Source organism: Squalius cephalus, assembly GCF_949319135.1.
Source record: "Squalius cephalus genome assembly, chromosome: 22".
In the NCBI taxonomy this organism is placed as follows: Eukaryota; Metazoa; Chordata; class Actinopteri; order Cypriniformes; family Leuciscidae; genus Squalius; species Squalius cephalus.
The window spans coordinates 23,130,030-23,152,541 of NC_137143.1; the positions used below are offsets into that span (position 1 = coordinate 23,130,030).

General features: G+C 37.1%; 1 protein-coding gene across 5 annotated transcripts in view; it reads right to left on the minus strand.

Annotated features, from left to right (window-relative positions):
- Positions 1–17,422, minus strand: part of iqsec1b (IQ motif and Sec7 domain ArfGEF 1b) — a 169,645-nt gene extending 152,223 nt beyond the window's left edge. For 2 of the 5 annotated variants that reach the window (XM_079858225.1, XM_079858219.1), the window contains exon 1: positions 16,940–17,389. In XM_079858225.1, coding sequence (XP_079714351.1) covers positions 16,940–17,226 — 287 coding nt within the window. In that variant the 5' untranslated portion in view covers positions 17,227–17,389. Of the gene's footprint in view, positions 1–16,939 lie in introns of all 5 variants that reach the window. The other 3 variants (XM_079858212.1, XM_079858224.1, XM_079858220.1) reach the window with 3 other exon arrangements.
- Positions 17,423–22,512: the final 5,090 nt, after the last annotated feature.

Consider the following 22,512-nt stretch of genomic DNA (forward strand, 5'->3'; position numbering starts at 1 on the left):
CTAAAACAAAGTTTGTTTAGACTTCGAAAACTTTCTGGAAAAGTTCGTTCCAGCTATTAAACACCTTCTACCATTGGTCAGTGGCAATTACGTAATAGGTAGGGGCGCTCTGGCAAACTTCTACGGTTATTCATTTCCTCAGTCTGTCGAGATCAGACGTCCGCGAGTGAAAAACTTCGCTGTGAGTATCGGTGCCTTAAAGGTAAGCTATATTACCATTGAGTACCACCACGATTTCATCTAGTTCCTCAATTTAAAAAATAAAAGTAATAATAAAGAATAAATCATGTGTACATTAATGCACTTAGAATGGATGTGGATCAAGCCATTGAATAATTTCATATAAAGTATAACCACAACAAGACATACCCTGCATCATTTTGAATTGTTTTGCCAAAATATGATAGATTTACAGTGAAGTTGATGGGTGACCTTCATGATATTGTAAATTTATACTTCATATACATAATTTGGGGCTATGCAAAACAGCTCACTGTTCCCACAAACTGTGGCCATTCATTTTATCAACCAATCAATAATAATAATACTTCCTCTCAAAGTAAACCGCTGATCACAACGCAATATGATGGATAATAAGACTCTGGATAAACATGTAAAGGAATGTAAGAAAAGTGCATACATCCTAATATCACATTTGAGCCAATCTCACTAGAGGAAACAAATCATAAGACATAGGCTATACTCAGATTTAGCTTGGGTTACAAATGTTTCATAAATTCAGAATCAGCCTCTCCTATCGCTACTGTAATAACAGAAAATTGATTTATAGGTGGCTGGGGTTGAGTCAGAGGCTGTGAGTTGTGGGCTGTGATGAAAATGAATGAGAAACAGTCCACCACTTGGAAACTATTTTTGTCTACCCACTATTATTGTTTCTTGACCACAGAGTACATCTGAATGCTACAAGTAATTTCAGGCATTACAACATTATAATGTACAGTATGAAAGTGGATATTTATTTTAAGATTTGCTAAAGATTAGATTTAACAGTATTATTAAATAGAATATGCAATCATCCAATGCCAAAAAAACACCTAATATCGTCTGATAACCAATATGGTACCAATATAGTAAATTTTATATTCAAAACAAAATAGCCTAACCAAATCTAATGCTTTTTTTTGTTACAGTACTACTAATTTATCTCACCACTGTTGCCAATGCAACAAACCAATTAATGACTTTGTATGCATGGTCCCAATAGAGAGGTGGGCATCATTCTACAGTAAGCCAAGTGTTAAACGGATGCCTTATCATGGCAGTTGATGACAAATGACTATAACTTAACCAATATGAACAGTTTGACATAAAGATTCAGTCATATTATAAGAACATTTCTGTATTAACAATATAATCTGTTCTACTTTGAGAATTGGCACAACACATCATGGCAGTGTCAAGTGTTCACTTTCTTATTACAATGCAAGCATTTTAAAAATGATTACTACAAAGACCACATAGAGTATACACCATCAAGGCCACTGCCAGCAGCCTCAGCAAGCCAGGACACTCAGTAATCTAAAAGAGGGCTTTCGGGGTAGCTGTAAAGTACTGCCCTAAGGGTAAATAGAGCCAAGCAAATCTTCACTCTCTGTTCTTCCTCTCAGCCTCCTCAAGACAGCTCCTTCAAAAACCCCACCTTCCTCCAGCCAAGGCCCTGAGGGGCCATGTTTGTTCTACCATGCACATCAACCCACCAGAGCTTATAATGGATGATGAACTGAAATGAAATTTTAACCAAAAACAGAAACCAAAATTAAGTTTTCACTAGGCCGAAAACCTAAACTGAAAATAAAGTTTAAGCAAATCTATTTATTAATCACAAAATAAAAACTGAGTTGTAGGCTATATAAACATTCAAATTGCACATAAGGCAGTTTTTATTTTTATTTTTTTCCTGGACACTGAATGGCTTTTCTGAGGTAAATGCAACGTAATATTGTTTACAGTCAGTTTTACTGACATCTTTCCCTGGCTGAAACACCGATTGAACGACATGAGACATGATATAGGCTAAGTTGTCCTGCTTCTTTCAACATACCTTCTGATGTTAGTTCATGTTAATGAATTGTGTGCTATAACTATAGTAAAGAGGAAGAGATGATCAGTTCACATGCATTCCACGCTCCCTCTCGAACTGAAGCAGCTACAGTCTGTCAAGCCGCACTTAAAGAGCATACAATTTTCATGTATTGTTTGAATTCATTATGAAATTGACAGAATTTGAAATCTGAGAATTTGTTGTATATCAAAGCTAACAAAAGCTTATTGCGATTTTTGGATCGTAAGCGTGTTACAAATGTTTAGTGACGTTTTGTTCATCCATCAACAGAAAACAGCATAGATTAAAAGTTCATCAAAATGAAGAACAATTAAAATTCTTCAATTGATACTTTCAATCCAAACCTAGCATCCACTCAGTTGACATGTTTACTTGTTGTAGTTTATCTACGTCGTGTACATGAAATAGACACTGATACAGAAAAGCGATAATTAAAAGTCATTATGTTGGTCAATGATTTCAGCTTTCAAAAAATTTGGTTGCCGAAATTGATGCATCACTACATAATCTCAACAGAGATTCCATGGCAAATAACATGTTTTGTTTTTTGCTTTTGGGTTACAATTATTCAACATCAGCACAGAGGGGAGGAAAATCATTGCCACACATGGCCTTCCTGGCTTATTGTTTCAGATAACTGCCGCATTAGGGAGATAGAGTGAACGAGAGGGACAGAAATGGTGGACGTTATACAGTCACTCACCTCCTTCAGCACCTGAGAGTGTGCTGTCCATTGGGGCACTAATCTACACACCCTCAGGCGATGATTTAGAGAACCTTCTCTGGTACTGGTACTTAAACCTCTCGCCTCATGCACCCTGCCCTCTCCTGTCAGCCACTTTGAGGAGTAATGGGGCCAAATTGAATGCAGAGATTAGAAGCACACAACAGTCAGTGTTCCAGCAGATTTTGATGTGCTTCTCACAGGAGAGAAGTTGCACTCAAATCAAACTGTCATTGAAAACTTAGTGCTGTGCAGTGGGAGTTTGGCTTCTACTTAGCTCTGCTGAAAGCAAGTGCCCATTTATCAAAGAATCAGAGAGCAAACCAAAGCACTTTTACCATTCTCCGTTCTAAGATTGATAAGAACTCTACAGAGCGGTGCATTCTCATGGTTTGGGGGGGGGGGGGGGGGGGGCTAAATTAATCAAATTAGACTCTGCAAGACACATTTCATTTTTAACAAACAAATTCAAATGAAACACTGCTAAATTAAACAATGTTTGTATTCTATTATTTTTGCTGAGAAAGAAAAGTGTTAACTTTCATAGGCAGGCAGACAAAACAACAGACGTATCGATGTAATGATGAAACAACATGGACATATCTTTTGACGGATAGATGAAATGATGGATGTATCTACTGACAAATAGATGGACAGGTGGAAATATACATCTATGGATGAATGTACTGAACAAGAGATGGACAAACAATGAATAAATAACCTACGTACAGTGAAAGAATGACATATGGACAGTGAACAAACAAGGTACAGATGAATAGTCAATGAACGAACAGCAAATAGATAATTTACGGATAGCAACCAGCCAACATATATGGATGGTAAATGGATAATAGACAGCGAAAGATGGCCAGACAGCGAACAGGACAACCGGCAGAGAACGGATGACGTACAGATGGAGGACATATCTATTGGCGGACAGAAAACAAATGGACGGCAAATGGACAGATGGGGTACAGACACATAGTGAACAATTAAAAATAACAAGCGACAGAATGGCGGACGTTATCTATCGGACGGAACACAGACAGTCAGTGACAGATATGGAATGACACGAATGAGTCAATAGACAGACTTATCGATAAACAATGAAATATCAATCAATGGACAGAAAGACAGACAGACGGAAATATTCATCTAAAGACTGACAGACATATCTATAAACAAACAGACAAACTATTGCCATGGTTTCTGATGAATAACAAACAACTTCTATCTAGAAGTACAACAGCCCTTGTCTCTCCATACTAAGATATTTCTTTTTGGTATTTACTAAATGTCTCACCCATCATTGATGATGGATTGGTTGCTGTTGCTTCACAAACCTTACAGACTAGAGAGATAGACAGATCATTCATGAATTAGATGAAGACAGTCCATTTCCAACACAGCGGGTGTTTCAACAAACCATAAAACCCCCAAGTGAAAGTCTATTAAAAGCATGAAGGCTGTTGGTTATCTCTGTGGTGTCCCATAACTATCTGTGACTCCACATAAAGTGCGGTTGGACTAGACTGTAGGGGCCAGAGGAGAGCAAATTTTAAACCTTAAAGCAGCATAAGAATTGGTTCTGTTTCTTTAAATACTGAATAAAGGATAGATATTAAAGATATTGCATTATACATTGCAATAGTGGCTGGCTAAAATCAAAAGAGTGCTGCCATGAGACACAATGTAATTTAAGTCAAAAGTCAAAAGAATCAACATTCTGGAGCCAAAGATGCAGTTTGACAGTTTGCATGAGTAGAATGTTGTATACACCTCATGTCACCATGAAGAGAGCGCATAGGAAGATTTTAAGATTGAAGAGACCGTCTTCAGTTGAGAGCAGGGCAATCGCTTAAAATAACGGGTCTTAAAGTTACACGAATTTCTTTGAATTTCAATACATTGTAATTCTACTTACTTGTATTCAAATTCAAACTGCAATCGTGCATCAGTTTGCTTCCTCTATTTAAAATCAGAAATTGAGTTGGAATTTAAACGACACTCACAATTCAATTCTGAATGATGCACAATCCTGCTGGAATGCAATACAGTTTAGAACAGAGCTGAGAGGTTGCGTCCCTCTTATTTATGGTCACTGTCAAATGTTCTCAGATTAGTTCAAAATTTAAAGCCAGGCTTTGTCAGATTCTTGGCCAGCTCAAGGTAAAAGGTGCCATAGGGCTCCTGCAGGGATGCAGATTAGAATATGGAATAATAGATCAATGTAAACAAAATCAGATAATTAACACTAAACTCAAGGCATTAAAGTTTGCAGTGCCTGTGACTTTTTCAGTCATGACCCAAACATGCAGCTGAGGGATCTATTCTGTTTTCCATTTTCTTTTCCACAAAACCTTTGACAATACATCTGTTCTGTTTAAGCATTTCAATTTATCAAATTCTTACAGCGTGTAAATCCGGTCTAATATATTTAGCAAGAGGCTGAAACCAATCTTTAGGTTTTTATGAAAAGTTAATATGGCTGTTAGTCTGAAAATTAGACAAGGCCGCAAACTGCACATTTTTCAATTTCAGATAAAAAGTGTGATTATGCTCGGACTCCAGCTGTGTTCTGCCTCTGGCTACTGCAATGCAGTGATAAGAGTTTGCAATTGCAGGTAATATAACTTTATCAGTAAAGAAGATGATCATTCATAATGAATTGACAATAAATGCTGTTTAAATGCCGGTCATCAAATGACATTTCATCCCAAAATGAAAAGAACGAATGAATGAATAAAATGAGCGGTGGGTTATTTCAAAAACAAATCACGATTTAAGGCTATTTTGTATGTCACTAAGCAATACAGCCAAACTTATTTCCATATTTAAAAAAAAAAACTGACCAAAACAAAAACAAAACAATGACAGACCATTTAGGGCAAAGTAGGGGTGGGCGAAAGGGCCAAAATCTTACTTCAAGTTATTTTATTTAATTGGTTTATTTTATTACATGAAACTCTAATCAGCCTACATTAAAGGCAGATCAACAAGTAGTACAATGATGATGTATAAATACAATTTAAATAATTATAATTATTAAAAATTATTATAATTAAAGTAATGAAAATTTGGGGGGAATATTTGGATCATGAAAATAACATCACGACTCAAAAAAGTTTATAAAAATAAGCTTAATTTGCTACAAAAATATATAGATAAAAACAGGCCCACATTAGAGTTAGTTCACCCAAAAATCACTCACAGTCAAGCCATCCTAGGTGTATATGACTTTCTTCTTTCAGTCAAACACGATAGGAGTTCTACCAAGCTTTATAATGGTAATGAATAGTAACTTAGATTTTGATGCCCAAAAAGGCGCATCCATCCATCCATCCATCCATCCATCCATCCATCATAAAAGTAATCCATACGGCTCCAGGGAGTTAATAAATGCCTTCTGAAATGAAGTGATGCTTTTATTGTAAGAAAAATATCCATATTTATAACTTTATAAACTATAATCACTGGCTTTCTGTAATGGGCGAACGCAAGTCGAGTTCTGGTCAAAGAGTGACCTCTGACCCGATGCATGACATATCAGGAGTGGCGCAGGCTTAAGTGAGAGTAGACGACTCTCACAGTTCAAACAAATAGGGCTGGGCAACAAACTCAACCTCCTCCGACAATTCTCTTTAAAAATTCTCATATTAGACTTCCACTTCGTGACCAGTGCTTTGTTTAGTTTTGGTCTATCCTCTGCGCTTCCGCGTTTGTCAGTGTCATGCGTCGGGTCAGAGGTCACTCTTCAACTGGAACTTGATATATATATATGAAAATTTACGAATGCATATTTGTCATTTTAACAAAACTTAGGACAGGTGGTGGTGCTTGAAACACTGCTCAGAGTTTCTGTAAAAAAAAATAAAAAAAAATAACAATAATACTGATAAGATAATACTACTAATTCTACTACTAATAACAGTATAAAACAAACTAAGGATTGATGAGCATTAGTTCCACCCACTACAAGAGAAACCGGCATTCATTTCTGAATAATTCCGAAGTAACGCAGAATTCTTTTCAAGAAAATACAACAGAGAATATATGAATTTACAAGTAACGTCTGTCTCTGTCTCTCGACACTAAACGCTCTCAGCTAAGCGACAGTGATTCCTGCGCCTTCACGCTATTCTGGACTATATTCTGTGCTAAACTTATACCCAAGTACACTGGCCAGTGAAATATACCAATTTGTTTGCCAATGGCATTAATGACATTATTTAATCGCCTAGCATGAAAATGATTTACTCACATTTTAGAGGGTTGTCCCCTTCTTGCTCAGGCCCTGGGGCTTCAGCTTCAGTAAAAATAAAATAGACATTAAATATAACATCCTATTATGTTCTTTTGATTTTGGCATGACATATGAACCAGACACATTCTCGACAAATTTATGAGAGCCACCTGTCTACAATGCATTATCTATATGTATGCATATAGATAACATAACATTCTCCTGGTCCAAATGAATGAACAGTGAAATATTGACTCCTGAGAGATCCACAGATGACTACTAAGCATCCCTTATGCTTGGACTCAACAAGGCCATACCCAAACCCAAATCACCATCAATCAATGTGGCTTGCAAGGAAGCTTGTTTTCTCAGTAGGCTCCCTAGACAGAATCCAATAAAAGCTCCTCTTTGTCAGGTCTGGCTCATGCTGTAGGCCTTTGGTGACTAATAGCTTAGAGGCCCTGCTTATCAACTGTAGAATCAATCGTCAATTACAGTTTACCACTGGTGTAAGGCATGGCTCATCGAAAGTTGACCGTGGTTGTGACAATTCCAAATCAAAGCATGAGAATATACTCCAGCCTCCCAAACAAGAACACAAATAAAGAAGTGATGACAAATAACCAAGTAGCAAATCTTATGGACAAACATTGCCTTAAGAGGTAACAAATATTTTTTCGAGAGCTTGTTCAACAGCTGCCTCACCCAATTTTTTTTTATAAACTGCAATTTTCCTCATTTTAACACAACATTTCCCATCATGCTCTGGTAATTATGTTTAAATGCAGCATAAAGTGTTATAATCTGAAGCACCAGCCAGCTAAAACACATAAAACTCTAACAATGGAGCAATTAAACGGAACAAAACTCAGGGATTTTTCCTTTTCTTTGCTCAGCATGGTAAAATGCTGCTGGCAGGCTCAGACACAGATCATCTCTACCATTATAGGATATCTCTTGCATTGGCTACATGATAGATGGTTTCCATTTAACCAGCTGATAATATCCCATGAGAATCCCTATCACAACGTTACAAATGGAAGGCAACAGTCACCATAAAGTCAATTCTCGAAACCTAGGACCATCATCTCACTACATCAAAGAATATGAATGAACTGCAGAGTAACTGGAAATGTTTTTTTGGTTTTGTTTTTTAAAGTGAAGATAGTTATGGGCCATTTAGATTCACACTCTAAACTGCCTCCAGCTGTCCTCATACACCAGAAACGTAACAGGGGAAAAGTATGCAAACATTACAAATAATTATAATAATCACTTGTGGCACTGCAACAATAAATATCCAGTAAAATAACAGAAATCGTTTGTCTGGAACATGAGTCAGCTATACAGTTTAGAATACATACATTATATAAAAATATTTATATTTGTATTTATTTAGGCTATTTATTTAGCATTATGACACTATTTTCAATAATGCATAATAAAGCATATTTTCTTTCTAACTTTTTTCTTTTACTTTTTTTTGGGGGGGGGGGGGGGGGTAAAAAAAAGATTTGCTTATGGAAATTAAGCTTATTTTAGTATGCATTATGACAATTTCTAATTCTAATTATAAAACAATAAATAATTTCTCTCTTTTTTCTGATTTTGGGGTGTAATATGACTACAACCACAAACCCAATTTAAAACAGAAATGTTGCTCTTTGATCAGCTTGAATTTACAGTTGTTTACAGAATTCATAAGTAGGAGAAATATGCCACATATTGTCAGCCCTTTCATATGCACAGAGCACATTGAGACATATAAAAAGACTTCTAAATCCAAAGAAATAAACAGAGAGACACTCTCCTACTGCAAATGAAAAATCATTATATAACTGTGAGCCCCGTCATCTCATTAAATCATATGCCATCTGCAGCACACTTTTCAAAGTTCCTCACTTTTCCAGATCCTGTGAGGGTTCTTAATTCTGGGACAAAATATTAGAATGCTAAGCCCAAGAAATGCACATTTTATGACAGGAGTTTCAATTTGCAACTAGTTCTGCACCAGTAAACAATATCCCACGCCTCTGCATTGCAACTAAAAGATCGATGGCATGAGCTATAATAGTACAAAAAAAGCAATACTGCTGAAATATCCACAGATCAGCAGATCAGTAGTAGATGGATGCATTTTCATATTTCATTTCAATGCATTTTTCATTCATTAATTTAATGTTGATAGGTTCTTTTGCTGAGAACCTCAACGTAACCTCGATTTATGCCACAAATGCTATTGATTGAGTTTAACTTGTACTGAACCCAGAATATTCCTTTAAGCCTCAGATACCTGCGGTTTATTACAGTCTTATATATTTTAAGATTAAAATATCATTTAATATACACAATCACATAGCCTACAGTATTTTGCAATTTTACCAGTCACATACACCTTCAATATGTCGTTGCCTCACAGCGGATCTCATGTTTGTTTACTTCTCATCTTAGTATTCAAATGGCAGTGTAACACAGCCACCCAAGGGTTTCATAGTCTGTTCTCCACTATCCGAGATGGATGTCACTCCCTTATGGAAAAACACATCATAGGCGGCACATGTTCTGCTTCTGCCCTGGGCTACTCTGAAATCCCATTCATGCACTTAATTATCCCTCACGCTGGAGATTGAAATGTGCCATTTGCAGTCATACAAGCTGCAGGTTACTGAACCTGAACACATGCTACCGCTTGCTACAAAGACACTGTAAAATGGTTCCTATGGAATAATTAGACGATTCATTTTAAGTCCTTAGAAAACAAAGGTGACGTTAAAATCACTTTTATATTCTAATAGATTAAAAGAACTAAACTTTTGCGGAGGGAGAGGTATATTTGCAGCCAAGGATATGTACTACTTCTGGCAACAGTGTATTGTATGTCTGCCATCCATTGATTTTGAGTTAGAGATTTTAGTGCACTGCATAGTGAACGGTATGAGATTCTATGCAGTTCCCTTGAGCTACGTGTCCTCGACTGATATAAACTTGGCAACAGTGATATTTCCCTTTAGGAAAGTACCGTACAAAGAAACTGGCTTGGAGATTTGTGTACTTTTTGTACTATCACAAAGGAGACTACAAACACAATGTAAGCCTTTGTTGAGAGAAAAATGAACAAATAACTTAACGAGATGATTCACACAAATAATTCTGAGAAAAATTCAAACAATTGAACCTGTTCATTAAATAAAGTGATCGTGTCTCTTCAGAAGGCATGGATTAAACCACTCGATTCATATGGATTAGGCTACTTGTACACATTTTTTTGTACTTTTGATGCGTGAAAGTTTTTGTTGGATGGAGTTGCAATGGATAGGCAGAATATTAAATATGAGAGTAATAAAAATATCCTTATTTGTGTTCCGAATATGATTGGAAGTCTTACACCGTGTCATAACCAAACGTTATACATTAAGATTGCAGCAACAAGCAATTTGTCTGTCCACACCAGATGAGGCACGACTACGAGACGTGGCAAAATCAATCAAAAATCACAGCCAATCAGAAGAGTGTGTGGGCGGGGTCTCTGCAAGCGCACTGCATTTGCAACGAAGTATTGCGCTTGCAATAGGCTACTTTATAAGTATACGATAATAATAAAGCTGATATATAATGGATTATTTCCTTCATCTGAGACACTTCAGACGCGCACTGTTCGCCATGATGGTTTTGAATCGCTTAAAATGTGAGTGGAATCACTTAGAAAAGGAAAATACACTTAAGTGCAAGCAACATGTGCAGAGCAAGTCTGTCATATTGGCTACATAAAATTATAATGAGAACATTATAATTGTGTGCTTGGGACATGGCTTTTAATGGTAAGACTTTTGTTTTTGTAATTAGGCTCTTAAAAAAATTATATAAAACGTTGGATTTAGATTTATCGGCCAATATATCTGTTATCGGCTTTCAAATATAAAGATTGATTGGGCAATCCCCTGTCTCTCATGATGTATCGCTGTTGCGGCTGGTTAGGACAAAAACTCTGATTAACATGGAAAATATACTTTATCATGTTACATATGGTTAGATATTGTTAGAACACAATGTTATGGGTTTAGAACGACATAAGTTTGAGAAAACAAATCGACAAATCGACAAAAACAAACAAATCAAATCGTCTCCTTTAACCACAAAATAATATTTACAACAATGACAACTGCTTAAAAACCAACCAATGGAAATTGCAAAATTTGAACATTTTGGCTGCTACTTCCTTTGCAAATATTAGAATATGTCACAAGCATTGCATTAACTGACATTTATATACAAAAATCACCAACAGCTTCTTCACTAGCCATTTCAGTCTATGCTGCGATTGCCAGTTTGCTTCAGTCAGCACAAAGCCATGAGCTGACGTGGCAAAGTGCTTCGTGACATGAGGGCCAGCAATCGGCTGCAGCAAAAAACACCGGTCTTTTAACTCTCTACAATATGGTGCAGAAACAATGCATATCAAATACAGTCCCCTTCTAAGGTGAACCGCAACACACAAATCACTGGCTGAAGTTTCATTGCCTACTACACTTCCATTCTCTAAATTACGGTGTGTGCTTGCAAGCAGTCACAAGCGATAATGGCACCAGCCTATGAAAAAAATATGGAACAGCAAGGAAACAGACTGTCAGAGCAGAGCTGCAAGTGTAGAAATGTTCTGTTATGACTTGGCGATATCCCTGTCAGAGCCATGACTTGTGCAAGAAAGACCAGCCAAGCTAAACATGCTGCTTTGAGCTTTGATTTCGCTATTCAAAATTCAGACCCCCTACAGAAGTTGACAAACTCAAGTATGTTTAAAACATAAAGTGCCAACAGAACAAGAAAAGACCTGTCTTTTTTTTTTTTTTTTTACATGAACAGCACAAGAGACTTGAATTGTTTTCAACAGCTAGTGAACCATAGTGAACCAAAATACCATTATCTGCTGCAAGAAAAATCTTTCTTTTATATGTTTGTTGAAAACTTTTGATAGTGATGAATTGATGTAGCCTAATAGATTTAACCACAAAACAAAATTTATCAGTGACAACTTTGCCTTTGTGCAAGAAGCCACCCCTCAAGGAAACGCTTTATTTACGTCATTTGTTGCAATGTCTGCTTGTCATAAACATCCAGGGCTGCGTTTCTCAAAAGCATTGGAGATGAGTTGTTTGTAGAGACCATTGGTGCCAATAGGTCAACGTTCTATGGACCATGATGCTTTTGAGAAACGCAGTCCAGGGTCCAATACCATGAAGCCGGTTTAGGTGGCTAGCCAGGTATGATTCAGTTCAGGCACTAAACTGGGTTTTAGGCACCATGGAAGTGGTTTGGCTTTTAGCAGTGTGTATTGCAATAGTAACATACACTCCACAGCAGAAACTGGACCAATCAGCTGTAAGCAAAAGGACACATGTCTGACGCAATAAAGTCACTCCCCCTTATTCTACTCCTAATTAAAGGTAACTACATAGCAAATGATTTTAAAGACAAAATCATCTAGCTTTTAGCAATGCTTATTTATAATAATTTTGTATGATTTAGATATTATTAATGTAATTATACCCTTAATTCATTACACATGTACAATTTTAGTTTATCAATTATTATTAACCACTTAGTTTAAATGAATATACGTAAATATATTAAATGTAAAATAAATAAACTTTAGAATCAATTGATAAAGCTATAAAAATGACTACATGTGATCTTAAATGTTCAATACTCTCTATACCGACATCAATTATATAAACTAACTTCACAAATTTTACTTGGACTGATATAGTAAGATTTTTCTTTTAGTTGTCCTCTTTCATATACAGCCATTTTCTTCTTGTGGTGTAATTTTTTTTCTCGTAATCTCGTAATATTCTGCAGAAGAGAGAAGTGAATCGCTGTTTCACTTTTCCACAGAGCATGTGATTGGCTGTTCACTACTGATGTCAAACTTAAACTCAGGAACAAAGCCTAAGTTGATAGAGAAAGTTGATGATAAATATCATGGTACCAACAAATCCTGACTGGATTGGTTTGGTTTTGTCAACTCGAAACTAATCCCGTAACCTTGAGGTTGTTCAACTATCACCATGGTACAGGCCCCAGGTGAATATCTAAGTTATGCTGTGTTGACACTCCTCCAGATATTCTACAGTTGTAAGAAGCTGCAGAATAACTAGTGGTCTTCTTTTTGGTGTTAAAGTCTGTCAAATCATAAGGATGTGAGATGATCAGAGCGGATGACCTTTTCAAATCCTCATGATTTGAATGACTCTGGGTTTAATACCAATGGAGAATGAGAAAAAAAAGACATGCAATGCTTAATTGTTATTGCCTGTGATATGAAGTCCTTTTGTACTAAACTGTTAAAATCAAGAGGAGGGAATAAGATCAGAGATGGTGATCCTCAAAAATCCTCATGATTTGAAATACACTTGGTGTAACACCAAAGAGTGAAAAAAGAAAGCCACTCCATTTAAGCTGCAGGAGTGTTAAGATGGCATAACTTAAGAGGAACAAGTAGTCACAAATCAAGTTGTGTCTGTGATATTCTTAGCATTGTATCTCAAATGCATGCTTTACTGTTGTCTGTGACATAAAGTCATCCTTTCTCATTCTCCTTTGGCATTAAACTCAGAGTCCTTCAAATCATGAGGATGTGAGGAGAGGGGACATGATCTTCTCAAATCCCTGTAAATTGAAAGACTCTGGGCTCAGTACTAAAGGAGAGTGAGGAAAAAGGAAGCATACTTCACATCACAGGCGATCTCAATGAAGCATGCATTTAAGACACATTGCTATAAATATAATATATGCAGCTTTATGACTATGCACGTTCCTCTCTCCTCCAGTTACTCTGTAGAATAAGCTGCAGAATGACTGGAGTGGTCTTTTTTCTCATTCTCCTTTGGTGTTAAACTCAGAGTCCTTGAAATCATGAGGATGTGAGAAGATCAGAGCAGATGATCTTCTCTAATCCTCATGATTTCAAGGACTCTCAGGTCAATATCAAAGGAGACTGAGAAAAGACGATTAGATCACATTAAACAGGCAATCACAATGATGCATACATTTAAGATATTGACACTTTTTAACGTTTAACGTTGCGTTTCCGGTTTAGCCTGGTACAAACAATTCTAAGATAAGATTTCTCTAACCAACCTCCATCATGCTGGTGGAACACCATTAGTGATGTAATGATGTTTTGCAAGTATAATACAGTATTATCTATTCACTTTTCCAGGTACATTACACTGTCATACAAATGTGTGTGTAGGCTATATATATAACTCAAACAATACAGTGATTGTTCTTGTCGAGAACCTTTCTGTTTGTTCATCTCCAGTGAAATAACCTCTCTGCAAACGATGATAAACATTTTATCTTCTTTACTCTGCTTCACATGTGCCATAGCAAAAAAAAAAAAAAAAAAAAAAACAGGTAACCAGGGAAAAAGCAAGCCCAATAACTGAAATGTTACCAACAGTACCATGCTTTACACAACTCTTGCACCACCGTGGTAACAGCAGATGTATGTTGCGTATAGTAATCCTAATTACATAGCACCACAAAAAGAAATAAACTGTAACCATACCAAAGAGAACCCAATGGTGGAAAAGAGACTAAAACAAAGTGTAGGCTAAGCATAATCAGCATATTATGAACAGATCTGTTTTGACATTTAAGCAGGCACAGATAAGTCAGGCATGTGCAAAAAGCAAATAGCAAGTGGAAAATGAAAATGAATGGCCAATATTACACCACAAAGCTCAGTCATTGTAGAGCCAGGAATAAAATTTAATTATATCTTCCCTAATCGTAAGAACTGTACAGAACAGATTCCGTATTTCAATCTCACAGAATCTGCACTGTCTAGAAGAAAGGTGAAGGTGAAAGCCAAACTTTCTACCTCTGCAACCTCTCTGCATTGAATTACAACAGAAGTTACTGACAAAATACACTGTAGAAAGTGCAAGTGAAGTGCAACCAGGCTCATGAAACATCAACATCTTTAAAGGTTACCTCTTTGGGTGCTATAGCAGAATAGAAAGTTATTTCACAATATAAACTGTAAAAATAAGAGATCATGAGATCAGCCAGTGCATTTGCATTACAAGGGATAATGTGACAACTGCATGTTCGCATACAGCTAAATTCCAAATCCAACTCCGGCTTAAAAAACGCCACATGTCTTAGGGAGAAATTTATGTTTCTGACTCATCCAAACACTCGTGTAAATTTCCATAAATATGCCAGATAAACACTTATCTCTTGCAGTGAATCCACTTGGAAATCCTAACACACTGACTGCAGCAAGCCAGCAAACCAGCAAACCCCTCATGTAGTGTGGCACCAGAAGCTGTGTGAGCTCCTGATTGTCAACATAATAAAATAGTAGCAGATTAGAATAGGCCAATTCTTCAGAGAAGCCTTGTGACGTAACACTGTATTACAAACTGCATCGAAAATAAGGTTTGTGTAGGAATTCCAAACTGTAATTACAGCTCAAACAATCACAAAGATGTGAATTTGATCTCATTTTAAAGGTTATATTACAAATAAACAGGCCTAAGGTTACCTTAAAAGCAGACAAGGATAGAGTGTAACTAGCTAGCAGTAATGTTTGCCATTTTAGTCAACACATTAGTCTTACACAGACTGGCTGAAATCCATTAAAAACCATCACAGCTGGAAAACAGATGTTCCCGTGATGAATTCTCTTAATTAAATTGAGAATTTCCTTATAAAAATGATTAAAGAAACTTAAAAAGAGGATTTTTTTTTTTTTTTTCATACTAAATCTGACGGCATAATAACGTACTGTTGAACCATAGGCTACTGGCTCCAAGGTTGCTCTCTTCGAATTACAGATGAGGAAAACGGCTTCATTTCATTTTATTTATATTTTTAAAAGCTAGACTTCGTTAGGGCGTGTCACACTTAGCCCTGTGTTAATTATTTTAAAACCTGGTTAGCACTGCTTCATACCGTGGGTTACTAAACCCTTGTTCTCCAGAGAATGTTGATTTAGCGCGTTGTTTGGCAACCCAATCAGAGCTTGCGATAATAAATATTCATGAGCTTTCTACAGTTCTTCAGAACTATCACGCGCTGTTTAGTCTTCATGTCTGAGACAAACGTTTAAACATGCGAAGGCAAACGAGTTTACTGAAATGATGAAGAGACTGAATTTTTGCTGTGTGCCAACCGGTGTGGATCTGGCAACATTTCCATAGATGGACAAGCCGTTATTAAATAAAGATGCGTGCTGTTTTTGTCCAATCAACGTTACCTAACCTCATAAATATGCAAATAAGAACATTAACCAGCAATTACGAAGGTACAGTGTGAAATCTCGAACCATGTCAACCCAGGATTATTACTAACCCCGGAAAAGTATGAACAACACCGTTAAAACGTGGAACAAGACAGGATTGGTGTACAGAATGACGCTGTGTGGACAATTTCAAGTGTCAAAAGCCTGTCAAAATCGAACGGCGTCGACATGGGTGTGTGTGTGTGTGTGTGTGTCCAAGCAAGATGCCTACCACAGCATTTTGAGCATCGTAGAAAGGAGCGTATTGTTCAAAATTGCTTTTAATGTATCTTCTCTAACTGACTGTTGGCTGCTGTGCTCCCTGAGGGTTATATAAATATATTCACTTTAATATAGACAGGCATTTAAATAAATAAAACGCCCGGTGACATTTAAGTGTTGGTATTTACTCACACCCAAAGCCATTAAGCGAGTCTGTTCATTGTCATTGAGACCCACAGATACACACTCTTCTTCTAGTCGTTTAAAAGAGCAGCATATACAGCTGACATCCCTGCTTAGAGATATTCCATTCATACATAGTCCAAACGAGACACGAAACCACCAGTGACAGCTTTGCAAAAGTGGGACTCTTACTTTTCTTGGATCACGTTCTCCTTTATGGCACCCAGCGTGGGGTGACTGTTGCCCTGTTGTTGCAGTCTGCAGGTGGCCAGGTGCCTCTGGTGCTGATCCTTCAAGCACGCGTTCTCTTGACAAAGATCACACACTTGCTGTTCTAGCTCTTCAATCCGATTCTTCTGCTTCTCCAACAACTCCTGTTGGGTTTCGATGATTTTATTGAGCTCTTTCAGGTACTCCGCCGCCTTGCTGGGGTTTTCGGTCGGGTTTTCCATGTCGATGTACGCGAAATGCCCGTCCATGGGGCAAATTCGATCCGCTGAGCTGGGTTCACAGCCGCTCCGCCATTGTTTATGTTTGCTGGCACTGCTGACTGCTGTCGGCGCTCAGTACTGAGTACTGAAGTTGCGCTCGAGCGCTCGTCCGCTGCAGCGCGCCGTCCAGAGGCTCGCGCTGCGCCACAATAACTAACCCGCTCCGTGGATGATGTTAAATCCCTTTAACCCTTCAGTGGGAGGACTGTTAAGGTAAGCAGTGTTTACTGCGCTAGTTGCCTATTTTTCGAGGTGCATTATTTGCCCGCAAAAAACAACAACAGAACTGTACAACCAGTCTTAGCTGGTTTAAGCTGTTTTAGGTGGTTTAAGCTTGTGTTCAGCTGCATGGTTTAAGTGGTCAAGTGGGTCTCCCAGCCTAACCAGCTAAAACCCTGCTGAAAAAATAAGGTGGTTTGCTGGTCAAACTGGTGTTGAGCAAGACTGAATGGTCTCCCATCCTGACCAGCTGACAAAGTATCTTAAACCAGCCTAAGACGCCTGATATGTTGGCTGGTTTTAAAGAGGTCTAGGGAATTTTTCCTTGGTCTGGCTGGGGGACCAACTAGACCAGTTTGGCCTGGTGAAGACCAAAAAAAGTTACGACCAGCAGCAAACAATATTAGACTAAAATGTTCCACCCAAAAGTGCCCAAAGTGTCTCATCTCAGGCATTTCAACAGGTGCTCTACTCATATCCAAACCACTCCTGCATCAGAATAGAGAGGCCAAAAGGGAAGTTACACTTTCATGAAACATCTCATTTTCACTGGCACACTGACTGTTAAATCATGTCCAGTGTTTTCTGCCATATAGCTTTAGCCAGTTATAGCTCATTACATCATACATGCTTAAACTCCTGCTATTTTCTGTTTTTGCTCGTCATCTTTGGATTATATGGCATTTATAATTTCTAGATCAATGTATTGGATTTAGTTTAATTCATCTTTAAGTAAATGTTATTTTTAGCAACAAAAAAAAAAAAAAAATGTAGGCTATATCAATATTTCTGGATCATACATGTTGCATTTATGATTTATAGATCAATGTATTGAACGTTTTCACGTCTCTAAGTAAATGTTATTTTTAGCACACACACAAAAAAACACCAAAATGGATATTAATATCTCTGGGTCATCCTATACATGCAAAATAAAGCAATATAATTGCACACTGAGACTGTGTCTCAGTCCTACTGAGGGCCCTCTGGTGGTTGTATTTGGCAATAACAGAATGGGTTTGCCAATTTAAGATTGATCTTTATGCCAGTCGGTGCAAAACAAAACACGATTTACTTGATTTATTTTTCAATTTGTTGGCATGTTGGTTGTGTTGTATAATTCATAACAGTTACAGTTATAGTTGAGTATTGCTTGGTTAAGTTGAATAAATAGTTACATGTCACCATCTGAGCATTTCAAGTGACAATAAAAACAGCATTTGTCACTTAAAATAGATACATGACTGGATCTAATTATAGCACATGTCCAGTAGAATGCATAGCATATGCAAGCTGCCAAAAAAGAAGAAGAAAAAAAAACTGATTAGGGGAACTGTTTATCTTCCCAATTGTCATGACAGCCAGTGTTCTGAGGCATATGCTGTTTGGTGCTCCGTACCTGTGCATTGTGCTGCTAATGAGAGAGAGACACCAGATAATGTGCATTATTCACATTTTATCCTCTGTGATCACAAAGACGCTGTCTCCATCAAAGCCTCGCAAATGATGACAAGGATGGGCTGAGTTTTACTGTAAGAGCGTCTGCCTTCTCCAAAAATGAATCTATTTTTAGAAGCCTTTGTCTTCTCTTAATTCATTTTTCAAACTAACTTTTAGCAGATTACATTGTGGTTTGGAAAATTTGAACTAGGGAGGAAAAGGTCATATGTTGTAAACGCAAAATTTGTTTATAAGAAATAATCACCTTAATGTCATAGTTTTTACACTGCCTCTTACTGAAACAACATTGATTTTTCCAAGTAATGTTGTGTGCATTTTGACATACACAATGGCATTTCCACAGTGCAGTTTCGATAGTGCATAATGATATGGGGCAACAGAATGAAAATGCACCCGGTGCTCCTTTATGAGACTGACAAAACACTCCGAATATCCTCATGACATTGCCTGGGAACACTCAAAAAAAAAATTCATTGGATGAACATGATTTTATCATGCCACCTATATTCCATCTAAACAAACCAAGTTAAGTCAACCAACCTTTATCATATTATTTGAACACAAAATAGATGTGTTGGTTAAACATGATATTAACATTTCCATTAAACTCATTTTAATCTTTTTTGAGTTACATGTTCATTCTTAGTTAATTTAGTGAGATTACTTTGAGTGTACAAAAAAAAACACAGAAAACATGCAAACAATTTAAAATTTTATTTTTTTTAATTGGGCTTTAACATGCACCAGTTAAGTCTGAACTGCTTTCTTCACTTTAAGTATCCCATTCATCTGAGTGTTTGTAACATGATATATAAGAAACATTTAGCTAACAAAATCTTGGCTCTTGAGAAAACTGATCCCCAAGCAACGCTTGCAGGACTTTAACGCCCCTTTTTTCTTAACACTTCTAAAAATTAAGCAATTTTAACACTTTCCTTTTTGGGAATTTGTAAGGTAAACCATGGCCTGATACAGAAAAATGTTACATTTGAAAATAAACATGAATTTAACAAACAATTGTGAGTAACAATTTGAGCTGTAAAATAATAATAAAAAAAGATTGTCTGATGAAATACTGGTGTATATATAAAACATAAAAATAAATAAATACATACCTTAAAAAAATAAAAACCTTACAGCAGCTTGCTGTGATGAAATCACATGAAAATTATTTTGATAATTCTAAATTACCAGTGTAGCTTATGTTCCTTCACATCTTAAAAATTAAGCCATTTTAATAATACCCATTTTGGGAATTTGTAAGTGTAAACCTTGGCCTTGACACACACACACAAAAAAAGTAAAATTTGAACAAACATGAATTTATAGCAAGTGTGTAACAACTGCTCCAGTCAGTTGTCCCTTTGGTAAAACACTGTTGTAGTCTCAGTCCATCTTTTTCAAGCTCACTTACTCCAAAAGCTTGTTTTTGAGGAACTGTGCCTTGGATGATAACATCTGTCCATTTAGATTTAGAAAGATCTTCTGCAAGACTTCAAAAGTGCATTTGAGCTCTGGTGGGTAACTCAGGTTCAAACAGTATATCAGTCCAAATAACAGAGCACAAGCCTGACTATTCAAGTCACTGAGCACTTCCACACCTTCAAGGACACCAATGTCTGCTGGGTCATCGTTAGGCAGCGCTCCCTCCTTCAGTATGACATACACTCCTATCACAGTTTGCTCCATGGTACTTTGTGACTCAAATTCTGAATCCTGTGGGATAAGAGCACAAGCAAAAATTAGCTCAAATATTTATTACAAGAAATGCACACTTAAACACTCACTGGCCACTTTATTAGGTAAACCTGTAAAGTAAACTTCAATCCAATACAGGAGCTCTGCTGTGAATCCTACATTTACAAGGTTATAATTATTCAGTTTTTAAGATGAAACTGTCAGAAAGGTGATAATTCTACTGTTTATTATTGAGGTCACAGTGGGTGCTGGAGTATAATGTGGTGCATTATATTATAAGATTGTAATAATTTATTTGGCCACCATATTTAAAATAAATTAGGTGGCTAAAACATTAGAACCACTTTGGAATATAATGCACTGCAATAAAACAAAAGCATACATGTACAGTTTCTGATGCCATTTTTTTTAAATGCAAATTAGGCCCCTTGAGAGCTCAACCGATTTGAATAAAAAAATATTTGTTTTCGTGCATCAACCAATTCACATAAGAACTGTGTACCATCAGTTTCCTATAAATAACAATTTGTCCAGCTCAGTTATTTGACAAAGTTAAGTGTTCTCTCAAGTCACATGTTTGTTGTAGCAAATAGGGGAAAACACGGCCCAAGTACAGATTCAATGGGCTTTTAAAACTGTATTTTCTTATCAACTCACCAAATATGCCTTCACTAGTTTTTCAGGGTCTTCATTCAATAGGTGCACAGAGACTTGATGACACAGGCTCTTCGGGTATGTATAGTGTCATTCTGTGGGGTGGGGACAAGATTAACTCAAACTTCAGTGGCGGCACAGCTTTACTGTACGTTCACACCGCCGCCGACGAGAGCGGCAAAATTCGCTCTCGCCGCCCTGCCACCGACGCCGTAGAAAGATTCGGGGACGCTCTGACGCTCTGACGTAGATTAGAATGTGTGATTTTTTTCCTCCCAGGCGGAGGACTTCTACATTCCGATTGGTTGCCGCTGGTTGCCGCCGAACCGCGTCATAGCTTATTACCATAAAGTTGACTTGTTTTCAACTCCTCTCGCCGCTCTCGCCGTCCAAGACGCGCCGCGCCGCCCTCGCCGGAGCTCGCCGCCGGCTCTCATTGAAAATGAATGGCTTCCGGCCACTTTGACGCTCTCGCCGCCGGCGGTGTGAACGCACAGTAAGAGTACTCTTTGGGAAGAAAATGCATTGAGAATGACTATTAAATATACACAATTTAAATATACACAAACATAATGATTGTCGTTTCCAAAACAATGGTGTAGTTTATAATGCTTAAGCAATTTGTACCTACAACTCTCCTTTGTAACACACTGCCTGCACTGCCACATAAACGTCACTGAAAGAGAAAGAAAAGGAAAGGTCAGTAATCAAGGATAGTTAGTTATACATTATATGTGAGTGTTAAGAAAAACTACTTACATGTAATTAAGGTGAGGTTCACACCAGAAGAGCATGGGGACAGCTTTATATTGTGATGTATTTCATCTTTTGTATGAAGAAAAGAATAATTTTCGCTGTAAAAAAAGTAAAGAAAAAAAGTGTATAAGACTGACTTCAAAAAATGGGCCAAAGAAAATACCACTACTGGCTGCTGTTACTAAATATAAAGTTTTACTTATATTAATAAGTATATTCCATAAATAAAACATGTATACCTATTCAATCATAACTTTAACTGCCATTTATTAGGACACTTCAAATATGGTCGACTGCATCATAGATTTTACTTGACAATTTTTGCACACTGTAATCAATAAGCTGGGTAGCATTAAGTAACATGTTTGAAAAGACAGAAATGGCTAGATACAGAACGTTTAAATTAATATTTTGCTGATATACATACATGAAGGCCAGGCCAACATAAAAATGGCACATTACGCTAACGTTAACGTTAGCTAACGT